This window comes from Zootoca vivipara, chromosome 2 (genome assembly GCF_963506605.1).
Source record: "Zootoca vivipara chromosome 2, rZooViv1.1, whole genome shotgun sequence".
In the NCBI taxonomy this organism is placed as follows: Eukaryota; Metazoa; Chordata; class Lepidosauria; order Squamata; family Lacertidae; genus Zootoca; species Zootoca vivipara.
Genome location: NC_083277.1, coordinates 109,671,457 through 109,685,207, shown reverse-complemented (window position 1 = coordinate 109,685,207; position 13,751 = coordinate 109,671,457). Strand labels below are relative to the sequence as shown.

The 13,751-nt window shown below is 42.5% G+C and overlaps 1 protein-coding gene across 3 annotated transcripts in view; it reads left to right on the top strand.

Moving 5' to 3' along the window:
• Positions 1-9,966, top strand: part of DIP2B (disco interacting protein 2 homolog B) — a 175,324-nt gene extending 165,358 nt beyond the window's left edge. For all 3 annotated transcript variants that reach the window (XM_035103799.2, XM_035103797.2, XM_035103798.2), the window contains 6 exons: positions 261-322; positions 2,105-2,162; positions 2,729-2,803; positions 3,212-3,389; positions 4,324-4,447; positions 5,852-9,966. In XM_035103799.2, the coding sequence (XP_034959690.2) occupies positions 261-322; positions 2,105-2,162; positions 2,729-2,803; positions 3,212-3,389; positions 4,324-4,447; positions 5,852-6,104 (750 nt within the window). In that variant the 3' untranslated portion in view covers positions 6,105-9,966. The remainder of the gene's footprint in view (positions 1-260; positions 323-2,104; positions 2,163-2,728; positions 2,804-3,211; positions 3,390-4,323; positions 4,448-5,851) is intronic.
• The last annotated feature ends 3,785 nt before the right edge of the window (positions 9,967-13,751 follow it).

The following is a 13,751-nucleotide window of genomic DNA, read 5'->3' as shown; positions in this document are numbered from 1 at the left end:
CACACATATTTATACAAGAGAAAGGGCTGCTCTCTGTTGTTTGTCTGTCCTGTGGACTGAGAAAAATGGGGATTGTGATGTTAGTCAGAAGTGGTGGAAAGTCTTCCATATATTCCTATGTTTCCAGCAGAAACTATTCCTTGCTCAATACATGCACTCTGAGCCTTAGGCATTTGTTCATCCACAGAAGAGCTTCTAATTATTACTTGTCTCATTAGGAGTAGGAATACACTTAAAAATAACCTCTGTTAATGTTTTAGGGAACCTCAGGGCCTGATCCTACCACGGTGTACGTGGATCTGAAATCCTTAAGACATGACAGGTACTACTACTATACTACTACTATATTTATTTATTTATCTATTTATGTATTTGTTTATGTTGTTATTCTGTAACCAAGATTGATGATGCAGGGGCACAGAGATTTCTCAGATTTATTGAAACGCCACTGAATTTGAACAAGCTGGTGTTTACCTTCTATAAGGTGATGGTAAGCAGTTTGGAGAGAGTGCAAGGCCTCTGTAAAGGAGAGGAAGGGCGAGAAGCTGCATAGAAGAAACCACACACACACACACACACACACACACACACACACACACACACAGTTGTTCTCATTCTTTGCCTAAAGTCAATTATTCACCAGTGTCTCTACCAACTTCATAGTATTAAGCATCCCATATCTGAATAACTTCACCCTCCCCCCCAAAAAAAAACACCAGTTACAGTATTACAAAAATCAAACAGTGAATCTCCTCTGCCAGTTTTTTTATTTACCTACTTCCCTGGTTGGTCTTGATGACCAGGAATTCCACACAGGCAGGTGCATGGAATTCCCTCCAGGTGAGTGTGTGGGCTGGCAAAAGAGGAACAGAGCAGCCTGTCCCTCCTTTAGCCAGTTTGCTTGGCTTTCATGTTGGCTTTGAGGGAAAGGAAGCCCCTTCCCCTGTGAACAGCAAAGAAGCTGAGCGAACTGGCAAAGGAGAAACAGTGCTCAGTTTTTCTTTTGCAAACTCCAGTGTGTTTCCACTTTCCCTTCCTTGCTGTATAGTGGAAACACACCAGAGCAGGCATGAACAGGTGGAGGTGATCCATGACACAGGAGGCAGACTATGCTTCACGTCCTCTCTGCCATCAGGCTGTATTTCTAGTCTAGCCTGCACTGTTTTTTACTTGCCTGCTTTTTATTCATAAGAGTTAAATGTTTTGCAGGCTAGCAGCTTTTGTGGGACTTGTTAACCAGGCTGCCGTTTGCATTTGCCCTAATCTGCAGTGTTCCGGTTAAAAATAGTCCTGTTAATGCTGTTTTACCAGCCTTTCCCTCCCTCGTTTGCTCCATAGGCGTCAGAAGCTATTGTTCAGAAGTGGCTGCTCTTTAGGTCTTGGGCGCTGGACTGTGATTGATTGATTCGTTCACACACACACATACACACACTCTGATGACATGGCTTGAATCTGAACTGGAAGGAAAGCTCTGGGCAGCATTCAGCTACAAACCCTGTCATCAGAAGTTCTGTGCAAGAGCTTCTGCTTACATGACAGAGGTCCCCCAGCTCTTCTGCCCTCCATGCAACCCCCAGAAAAGTACACAGGGCAAGGGAAGGATTGTTCTGTCTGGGAAGCTGATATGCATTTGTAATAACATAATGTTGAACTCCACTTTATGCTTGGCTACATTAAAAAGTTGTCCAGAATACTGGAAGGTAGGGTTGCCACCTTTCTTCTGACAATATACAGGACAGGACGGCGTGGGGTGGGGTGGGGCGGTGGAGGGGAGGACCCCCCGCCATCTGGTGCTGAAGTGACTTCAAAGCAATCCATTACAATCTATTGCATCCTAACAAGATCGCCTCTCTGGAATTTGTCATACACAAGCATGCACACCCACCCACCCATGAATTTGCAAATTTGACTGTCCAGACAGACAAACTGTACATACAGGAGAAACTGTATAATACAGGACCTAGCAGTTTACATTGAAATATGGGACAATCCTGTATTATACAGGACAGGTGGCAACCTTACTGGAAGGGTACTTTTATCATTTACTTACCGCTCTAAACTATAAACACTTGCTTTAAAAAAAAAATTCCTTCTTTTTCTCCAGAGTGCGGTTGGTTGAAAGAGGTGCTCCACAGAGCCTGCTGCTCTCAGAGTCAGGCAAGGTAATGTCACATCTGTTTGTGAGTTGTCTTGGCATGCAACCAGACAGCTCTGGGTCCTTGAGAAATGTTTTTTTGCATGCCTGTAGAATAAGGGGACAATGGAACAAATTCAGGCTTTACTGGTAATTGCATGTGATAGAGAACTGCTAAACAAGCTCCTCTCTGTGTTATCAAAAAGGTTGTTTCACAGATTTTGTATATTTGGGACCGAAAGTTCTCCTTTTGGGGCCACTTGACACATTACATTTATTGTAGCTTATATGGAAGATTTTTTAAATATATGAATTAGACCGGCTGAAGTAATGTTTCTGAATTAGATTTAGAATAGGGCTCCTCCCTGTGTGTTTTTCACCTGAGTAGACAGCTGGTGTCAGGTGGGCAACAATAGTTATCCTAATGAAATATACCTCTTCTTTGCTATAAAATGCCCTATTCTAATGGCTTACATTATATTTGTGGACATCAGAGCTGCATCATACCTTGAAAAGTTGAAGACAGATTTGTAAAACCTGAGTCACTAATACATACAGAAGTCAATTTTCAACCCCACTTTCCATCTCTCTTAGATACTGCCCGGGGTCAAAGTGATAATTGTTAATCCTGAGACCAAAGGACCAGTTGGGGATTCTCACCTTGGAGAGGTATTTTCTGCCTTTGTTTTATGTATGTATTTGATCCAGTTCAGTCTTGAACAGCTCCTTTTTGTTTCACAAGGATGTTCAGTTGATCATGTCACATTTTTGCAAGCTGAAAATTTGCATAGCAGTGTTAAAGGCATGTGTTTTGTTCAGCTGGCTGAGTTTTTACGTAGGCATCTTTTGAATCTCAAATCAAAGTAAATACGTTTTAGAAAATTGCATCCATTCTGAATGAAACTGCGTTCCAAAGAACACCTATCCATGTTGGCAAGCTTGAATTTAAAGGGTTTCACAGGTCAAATATGCATTTGTATTTCAGCTCTTTCCTTTCACTTCAGCCTGTTTTATTACAAGACATGTCTTTGTTTGATCTCCTTTAAGTATCAAGTTATATGTTTCTCAACTTTGCAGATCTGGGTGAATAGCCCCCACACTGCCAGTGGTTACTACACAATCTATGATAATGAAACCCTCCAAGCAGATCATTTCAACACCCGCCTAAGCTTTGGTGACGCTGCCCAAACACTCTGGGCACGAACAGGGTACCTTGGATTTGTACGCCGAACTGAGCTCACAGCAGCCAGTGGAGGTAGGACAAAAAAGTCCTTTTCCCCTCGGGAGAAGGTTCATAAACTTTGGATTGCAGTGTGCAGATAACTTCCGGGGCGAGGGGCGCATTTTGCAGCTAGCTTATCCCTGAATTTGTGTGTGTGTTTTTCAGAACATGTGTCTGTTTTTCTTGCAAGAGCATGCCCAATAGCATGGAATAATGTGATCTAAAAGGAAAATATTCTGCAGCTTCTTTCTTAGCTATTGGTATTTAGGGGGGAATTATTATAGCAGGGGTTGGGGTTGGGGAGGAAAACACTTTTCAGCTCAAGGGCCACTTTCTGGGCATTGTGTGTGATTGGTGGGGGAGGCCAGAGACCCAAAGGGGGTGGAGCAATGGATGTGACTCGTACCTTTTTGTACAGCAGGCTACAGCTGTGCAGAAGTCAGTGGTTTCTGCATACACATACCCTTCTACATCCAAGCAAGCCAAGAGGCATTATGACAGTTTAAGGACCCGTTCCAGCTAGACAAAAAAACACAAGGAGGGTACAGAGAAGCGCAGGGGGTGGGCTGGAGTCCAGAAGCCAGATAGAGAGGCCTTGAGGGTCCCTACCACCATAGGTGTAGCCAGGATTATTGTAAGGGGGGAAGGACTTTTGTTGGTGCAGAACCAATGTGATTGGTCAGTTAAGTATTTCTTACAACAGAGGGTGAATCTTTTATTGCTTAATTTCTTACAACAGAGGGTGAATCTTTTATTGCTTATTTTTAACAGAACTGCCTCATTTCTTTCATTTATAATTTTTGGGGGGGAGGAGAGGTGAAGTGTTTTAATTATTATTTCACTTTATAATGTACACATTGTCTCATATGTAATTATTGAAGCATTTTTGCTATCCTCACAATCACTTACTACGGTAACTCCGTTTTAAAGTATTTTGTACATATAATATTTATTCTTTCCTCCCCAGAACGCCATGATGCACTGTATATCGTAGGGGCATTGGATGAAACTCTTGAACTACGGGGCTTGCGCTATCATCCAATTGACATAGAGACCTCAGTTTCTCGGACACACAGGAGCATTGCTGAATGGTAAGGCACTCTGAAGCTTGTGTCCTGTCCTGTCCCCCCCCCCAACACAACATTGAAATGAAAATGCATTACAGTCATACCTCATGTTACGTCCGCTGCGGGTTACGTCTTTTCAGGTTGCGTCCCGCACCAAACCGAGAAGTCACGGAATGGCTTACTTCCGGGTTCAGTGCGTGCGCATGCACAGAAACACAAAATTGCGCTATGCGCAGAAGCGCTGAATTGCGTCACACTTGTGCGCAGACGCAGCGCTTCAGGATGCAGCCTTTTCATGTTGCGAACGGGCCTCCGGAACGGATCCCGTTAGCAACCAGAGGTACTACTGTATTGTTAAGGTAAAGGAAGTATAATAACACAAGAACACCAATTGTAACAGCAGGATCATAGCAATCTGGATTCTTGGCTTTTCCATCTACACATTGGGACACTATTAAGTTGAGGCTAATATTAGTTTTCAGCTTTGGACAACAACTCCAGACATTCTCTCTTCAGTGCTGGTATGTGAAAAACATCAAGGTCCATTTCACATGTTACACAATAACAGACCCAAGTATGTTACAGAACATATACTGGTCAAAGAGTGGCAGTCAATCCCATCTCTCTAAGGGGAATACTTGTATTATACACATTTTCGGATTCCTGTTAGTTGCATTCACACTTAACACTTAAAGCACCTTGTGAGTCCATTTCCGCCCTGTGTAATGCATGGTGTAGGGATGCGGGTGGCGCTATGGTCTAAACCACTGAGCCTACAGCTTGCAATCGGAAGGTCAGCGGTTTGAATCCCCACATTTCAAACCGTTGCTCAGTCCCAGCTCCTGCCAACCTAGATAAATAGGTACCGCTCTGGCGGGAAGGTAAACGGTGTTTCCATGTGTTGCTCTGGTTTCGCCAGAAGCGGTTTAGTCATGCTGGCCACATGACTTGGAAAAACTGTCTGCAGACAAACGTCAGCTCCCTTGGCCAGTAAAGCGAGATGAGCACCGCAACCCTAGAGTCATTCGCGACTGGACTTAACTGTCAGGGGTCCTTTACCTCTGGTGAGCTTTGGATTTTAAATTAGGTTCACTAAATGAAATGAGGAAGCATCCATCTACTTCAAATTGTTGTCTTCAGGGGATGCATAGACTTGTATCCAAAGATTTGGTGACAGTTTGGGCCACATAAAGGGCTTTTAAGAGAGAAAAGCGTATCAAGATCTAGTTGCTGGAAAATAAAGGGCAACATATTCCAAAGGTGCAATGTTTTTAAGTGTAGCTGCATTTGTCAGTGGCACAATTTACGGCCAGGGAACCTTATGTTCACTGGCAAAACCTGACACGGTGGAAGCCTTACGATAGACCTGTAAACTTTGTTCCTGTAAATGTGTATAATAAATTGTGGATCTCTTAACTTTTCTCCCAGTGCCGTATTCACGTGGACCAACTTACTTGTGGTGGTTGTGGAGCTATGTGGCTGTGAGCAGGAGGCCCTCGATCTAGTCCCTCTGGTTACCAACGTGGTTTTGGAAGAACATTATCTAATTGTGGGAGTTGTGGTCGTGGTCGATCCCGGGGTGATTCCAATCAATTCCAGAGGAGAGAAGCAGCGCATGCACCTCCGTGACAGCTTCTTGGCTGATCAGCTGGATCCCATCTACGTAGCATACAATATGTAATTGGGGGACTGTGGGGCATAGTACAGTTTACAAAGCATTCAAGGACCAGTGAAGTATGTGCAAACAGACAAACAAAACCTGGTTAACCATTAGTGATTATCGTTGTGAAGCTGGACCATGCTATCCTACTGTCTTCTCTCTCGTGGGCTGGCAGCAATGGACTTACCAAAAGGCAGAAGATGGCAGCCAGTGAAGAACATGTGGATTGCAGGATGTTGGCTTTACAGACAATGGGAAGTTGGCCAACATGAGAAAACAGCAAGTTACTAAGGCCTTTACTGTAGTGTAAAGTTTTTTCATCTGTTGTATATATTTGTATTTTTTTCTAATACTGTTTTAGGATTATACGAGGGGAGGGTTTATTTAGTTAAGATAACAATCTGCAAGAACCAGGTCATGTGAGTCCTGCTCATTCCTCTCCCCCCCCTCCCCCGAACAGTGTGCTTTGCAACTTGTAAGTTAGCTTAATTCTGTAGTCTGTTAATACGGGAATCACACTGCTTACTTAAAATTGTGCCATGACCAAATCCAATAATCCACTGAACTGAAGAATTACTTGTTCGTATAGATGAATTTAAAAAAAAAAGGATTTTGCCTATATTTTAAATATGTAAATAATAATATGCATAATTCATTTATTTAGAAAAATCGGCTCAGATAATGACATAAGAGGTAGACATCATTTTAAGGATTTCAGTATTGGGTGGAATTCAACATCATGCTGTGGTGAATGTCCTGTCGGCACTAGTGCTGCAGTTTACGATGGAACAATCCCTCCTCTCCTCCTGCCACCCACTGTATCCCAATACCCGTCCCCCAGGCAAATTTCGGGGGAGGGGGGAGTCCTGTTGTGTGCAAGTAGAAGCCCTCAGACAGGGCTTCCACTGACTGGACTCCTTAGGTGAACCCCACCCAAAGTCCTTAAAATAAATCAAGTGTGTTTGGCAATTAATGCAAGCAATGCAGATAGGTTATCCATTCAGTTTTTACTGTTTAGTTGCTGGCCAGAGTATGTCATAGCATGTAGAAGAAACTGATATTTTAAAGGCACATGTTTATCAAAGAGGCTGACCTCCATAAGCTTTAAAAGCATTTTATAAACAACAAGAAGAAAAATTCTGCAACTCTGGAATGTTTAAGATAACCTGTATAGCCTCTGCATACTCTTTGTCATGAATGATGTGTAGGCAGGTCACCAGTTTTATCAGAACCACTCAATTCATGGTCCAAATCATGATTCCTTCTTTTCCTTCCTTGGTTGTGCATAGTAACAGGTGCAAATGCCAGAGCGACTTTCATTTAAACTGGAAAAAAGCCCTGCCCGTTATTTTGAGGCTCGCGCTGCTTTCTGGGTGAGACTTGTTACTGCAAAGCGGGAGCTTTGGCAGAATGTCTTCAAAGCAGGGACAGTTGCAATTCTGTTGAAATAGTGGGGAAATACCTCTCCATATGTTGTTGTGATTATTCTATTCCAAGTGACTGATCAGTTTCCAGCGTTCAAAGAATTGATGACAAGAGATGCCTTAAAATGTGCTGGAACATCCATTGTCTGGGAATGGTTTGCAGTCCCCTGTCTTCAGTGAGCTGGGAAAAGCAAGATTTCAGTCTTTTTATTTAGATCCTCACTGTTGTGGTTGTGCCCTGATGCTATTCTTTCCCACTTCCCCTTCTGTCTGTTTGTTTGTTAAAATAACACTGAAAGCAAATGCCAGAAATGGTGACAACTCTTATTGGGCCATTTGTGGTCTGTGTGTAAATAGTTAGAATATTTTAATAATATCTGTTTACCCACCCTGTAACAAAGTTAATGTTTTTAGACATTTTTAAGAGAGATATAAACTTGGATTAAATCCTCAACTACAACAGCTATATTAAGTGCAGCTCTCACAACTATCCCTTAAAACAAATTCCAAATGTATACTTGAAAAACTTTCTGTGCAAACTTTTCAAATAGTTCTTTTTATGACCTGATGTATTGATATTTAGACAGAAAGCTTTTAAATATATTAACAAAATATTTACGGTTTATCTTCTACGGTCACACATAATGATGATGGGATGTATCATAAAACACAGAATTATGGCAAAACTAGAAACAGGATAGAAGGGGAGGTCCATTGCTTCAAACTGCTGAAATATTAACTACTGGCTCATAGCAGAGACAGTTTTAATATTTTGCATTATCAGTATTTCCACAGTGTGGTGCTGCTACATAAATACAAAGCCCTCTACGCTGAAATAGTTTTAGCATGTCATTTGCAATGGTTTGGAAAAGAAACACACACTTGCTATCATTCAGCATGTGAACCACACAGTACAGATGGGCTTCAGCATCTAACATAGGTGCAATCCTATGCATGTTTACTTGAAAATATGTCCCACTGTGGCTTACTCCCTTGTAAATGTGCTTAGGATTGCAGCCTAAATGTCCTGTGCACTCCAGCCCTTATTTTTAACTGCAATGTTGGCTTTTAGGAGGTCTCAATTTTCGTAATAAACCACTGTCTTAATGCCTTTCCACTGAATGGAACTGTAGCGTGATACCTTTCCACACCCCTTACACTATCAATTCTTCCGAGATGTAGCATAATAGAAATTTTGTGTTCAGTACAGATAAACTTGCTAGAGTGGCATTTTAGAACTTCCAGTCTGGAAGAACTAAGCTGTGTTCTGAATTATGGAGGAAAGAAACTTAACCAGACTCTCCACCAGTATAACTCTCACCCTTGATCTGATTGTTAAACCAGAAAGAAAACAAATGCTTAGTGTGTGATTTTAATACAGATTGCTATCTTCTCAAAAGACTCCTGGGATTTCAATTTTGCTTTTTAGGCCTGGGACCTCCACAGTGCTGCATAATAGTTTGCCTTCAGGTTACTTATACAAAATGGCTGAGATTCCAAAGGAATGACTGTGGAATCAGTGTCATGTTTATCTGAGCTGTGGCACTGATTTGCTCTGCGTGGTTTTGGGTATGTTATTCCATGTTCTCCATCAGTACATGAGATAGAGCAGCTTATAAAATGGAATTCAATAAAGGCGCAGTTCTCCATAGGTTTTGCTAAGGGATCTATCTGGAGCTAGTTTGCCCTTAGTTCTCCCCCATAACCGCCCATGTCAGGGATGTGGCACTCCAGAGGTTGTTGGACTTCAACTCCTTTCAGCAACAGCCTGCAGGGCCAATGTTCTAGTCGTAGGCCCAACATCATCCAGACAGCTGTGGGTTCCCCATACCTGACCCATGTGGTGGTGGTGGTGGTTTTTAGTGAATGCAATGGGGCAATCCAATGTTGCCAGCCCAGTTTTTGTTGAATTTCCATATTAGCTCAGACAATTATGAACCTAAATAGAATGTGTTTTCAACAGTTTCCATGGTTATGAAGCAGTTTGGAACAGCTGTTATCTTGAGAGTCGGTTTACTACTATGAACATAATACTTAATGACAAAAATGTCTCATGTCTTACTTTCAGACGATTTCTGCTCTTGTTAATTATGTTTCTAACTGTACCTATTATTCCAACCATGTTCATTTTACACTGATTTTCTGATTTTAGTTGACTGTGTAGTCAAGAATGATGGGCCGCGCTTTACTGTGCTGGAGATATGGTTGTAAAAAAAACAAAAACCAATGTTCATTGTCTTTAGCCCTGAAGGCATTTTCCTTTTGTTGACGTCAGTAAGTTTACCATTGTCAGATTCAAATTACAATACTGTAATTATGTATAAAGTTTTTTATTTATTTGAAATTAGGTTTTAGATATACTTTTTTTAAAAATTTAACATCTGGCTGGACAGTGTTCCATTAACGCATTGATTGTGTCTCCTTTGTCTTGTGTTAATAAATAATGATGCCTGACTTATTTTATTACATTCTTACCAATATTTTATCCTATGCTTTCTTCAAGCTCAAGAGTGCTGCACATTTTTGGTTACATTCAACATAGCACTAAGGGGATCGTTCTGTCAGCGCAAACATTTCTTCTTGCCTGGTGGAATGATATTCCCTCTCCTCCACTGCACTATTCTGCTGTTCTCCCCTGACCCTCCAGATTTGGGGAAGGCACAGGTTAGGATGTGCAGGAGGGAAAGATGGGAGAAAGTCCCACCCCACTAGTGGCAATTATTACACTGGCTTCTGCTAGCGCAATAGTTTAGGTCAGTGGTTTTCAACCAGTGTGCCGTGGCACCCTGGGGTTCCTTGAATGATAGTTAGGGGTGCCACGAGCCAAATTGGCCTATATCCCTCTTTCCTTCCCTCCCTCCTCGGATGCCCTCTCACGTCTCTGCCTCCCAAAGGCTTGCACTGCTGTTTGTTGCAGCAGCCCTGGCTACAAGCTCCCCATGTGAATGGTGCCTCGAGCTGGCCAGGGGGTGCTGGTTGCCAGAAGTTGGTGAGGGAGACCAGGCAAGCAGGTGCCACACTGGCCTGCCTTGTGATCTCTGTGTGCAATGCCTGCCTGGGAGCTGAGTGCCTGGTGCCAAAGGAGAGCCGCAGAAAGAATGTAGTTGGTCAAGGGAGCCGTAGACTTACTTTTGCAACTTGCACTCCTGATAGCAAAGTAACAACAATAACCACGCATCAACATAAGAGCAGCTGCAGGCATTTTAAAAGCCAGATAATAACTCCAAACCCATACAGATTACTTCAAATACAGTCTAAAAAAGTAATCTTCACTAGCCTCAGACGAAATGAAAGAGAAGGGGTTAAATAGCACTTTCAGAGGAGGGAGTGCCAGGGTCAGTAAAAAGGGTAAAGGTAAAGGGACCCCTGACCATTAAGTCCAGTCACAGAGGACTCTGGGGTTGCTGAGCTCATCTTGCTTTACTGGCCGAGGGAGCCGGCGTACAGCTTCCAGGTCATGTGGCCAGCATGACTAAGCCGCTTCTGGCGAACCAGAGCAGCGCACGGAAACGCCGTTTACCGTCCCGCCGGAGTGGTACCTATTTATCTACTTGCACTGTGTGCTTTTGGACTGCTAGGTTGGCAGGAGCCAGGGTCAGTACAAGAAGGAAAAAGCCCTGTCTCGTGTGCCACCAACTATACTTCTTATGTAGTTGGGATATGTCTCCCTTGTCATATCTCTGCAGACAGGCAGTGCTTAAAATACCCTGGGCCCAAACTGTTTGGGTCAAGGTGCCCCTCAAAATGAAAAAAAAAGGTTAGGATTATAGGGGTTTAAAGGTGGTAATCCACATTTTGAAAAGCAAACCAGGAGTCAGTGCGGAGGTAACAATAGAGCCCATGCTCTGGGGGGAAAGCCCCCATCAGCAGTATTCTATACTAGCAGTATGTTCAGAAGTTTTCAAAGGTAGCTCTACTCAAAGTGCAATGCAATAATCTTCATGATGTCTGATCACCCCTACCAGCAGCAACAGCAGCAGCACCTGGATTATGATGATCGCAACAGTGGTCCAAGATCAGGACATTAACCAGGTTTGTCTTTCCAGGTACAACTTGATTATTCTGCTAGGAGTTCTGGTCTACTAACAAAAAGTGAATGGTCTAGATTCCACATGACCTTTAGAAGCTCCTGTTTACTTTTCAGCTTGAAGATGTTTAGGTGCAGTCATATCTTAGAAGTTGAACAGAATCTGTTCCGGAAGTCCGTTCGACTTCCAAAGTGCAGCTTCCGATTGGCTACAGGAAGCTCCAGCAGCCAATCAGAAGCCCTGCCGGACGTTCAGCTTCCAAAAGAATGTTCATAAACTGGAACACTCACTTCCAGTTTTCAATCGCTCAGGAGCTGGAACGTTCGACTCCCAAGGCGTTCGGCAGCCGAGGTATGACTGTATTGCTATTGTTATCAAAAAATTAGGGTGCACACACATAGCAGACACACTCCACAGAAAACCAATCCTTCACCTTTCAAAATTTAAGAAATGCTCTCTGAGGAAAAAAAATCCCTTTAATTTTAGCACTCACAACAATCCCCAAAAAGCCATCTTGGCTCTCCTAGTGACTCTAAATATTTCCTCTGCAGAAGGAAATACCTTTGACAAACCTTAAGACAAATCCTGTCTTAAGGACATATTTTGTGCATGAATAGGGTATGACTGTATTGCTATTGTTATCAAAAAATTAGGGTGCACACACATAGCAGACACACTCCACAGAAAACCAATCCTTCACCTTTCAAAATTTAAGAAATGCTCTCTGAGGAAAAAAAATCCCTTTAATTTTAGCACTCACAACAATCCCCAAAAAGCCATCTTGGCTCTCCTAGTGACTCTAAATATTTCCTCTGCAGAAGGAAATACCTTTGACAAACCTTAAGACAAATCCTGTCTTAAGGACATATTTTGTGCATGAATAGGGTAGGCCCGTGACCTGGATTCAGGAACTAAATCGGAATATGTGCTGCTTGGTTCAATGAATCAAAAGCAAGCAGGCCTCAAGGCTATACAATTTCATTTTACTTGATTGACAGGTATCATCAGATTTACTACAGTAGCAAATCCGTAGATTCAGGTGGGACAAGTACTCTATAAGCACACCAGAAAGCATTGTGTCCACAGAAGTGCTGCAGGCAAATGAGCTATTAATATTATTAAATTATTTTCTGGCAAGAGTAGGAGGCTGTCAAATATGTAGTCAAAATATGGTTTATGTGTAGAAAATATTAACTTGAAAACTATCTTATGAACAGAAATAATCCAATTCATTTGCAAATACGTTTAGATAAAATGCTGAATTCAATAAACATTTTTCGTAATTGTTTATACATTTAAGGAAGAAATAAAGATAATATTAAGCTATGCACAGAGGAAAACTTCCCTTTGTAACAGCTTTTGGATGATTATTTTGAGAAGTACTGGGTGCTGAATTCACCTATTGCATTAAGGTCAAGATGGAGCAGCGTAATTTGGCGAGATCTAAATACAATAGCAGCAAATACCTAATGACATCAACGCCTCCTTGTTTGTTACATTCCCAGATAGTTCTAGCTAGAATTACAACATACAAAAGTCAAGCCAAAGCGAAACACATTCGCAGGCGATTCATTGCCAGATAATGGCAGGCAACCATGGGAAGGATTCCAAGGCTTCTCTAGCACTGCTTGCGGAGGAAAGCAAGAACCTACGGCTGGGGTAGTGTTTTTCTGCCCAGCTATATTCTGGGGAAGAAAATGGGGCTTCGGCAATATCTCAGTATAAATAGAATCTGTCTGTGCTCTCTTGCCAGATCAGATGCTATTCTAGAGCAGAGAGAATAGTGTGTGAAGTTCCCTTTCCTTCCATGTTAAGGAAATGATGGCCGATCAACCCAATGCTTTCTCTTGGCTCAAATAAAGTAAACACGGATAGGATCGCGCTGCAACCCTGTGCTCTTATTTATTCGCTGGAATCCGCCTTTCATTAAGAGATCCCAGGGCAGTTCACAGAATTAAAGGCGGCATATAAATTTAATAAAAATTCTGTGAACCGCCCTGGGATCTCTCAAGGAAAGGCGGTATATAAATTCAATTAAAATTCTGTGAACCGCCCTGGGATCTCGTAAGGAAAGGCGGCATATAAATTCAATAAAAAATAAATTTAATTAAAATACATTTGTCACTAGGCGCCGTTACCGCGTAGGAGACTGCAGGGGGCTCCCGCTCGCAGCGCGAAGCCAAGAGCCGGCCGCGCCCACCCAGCGGCTCTCAGCC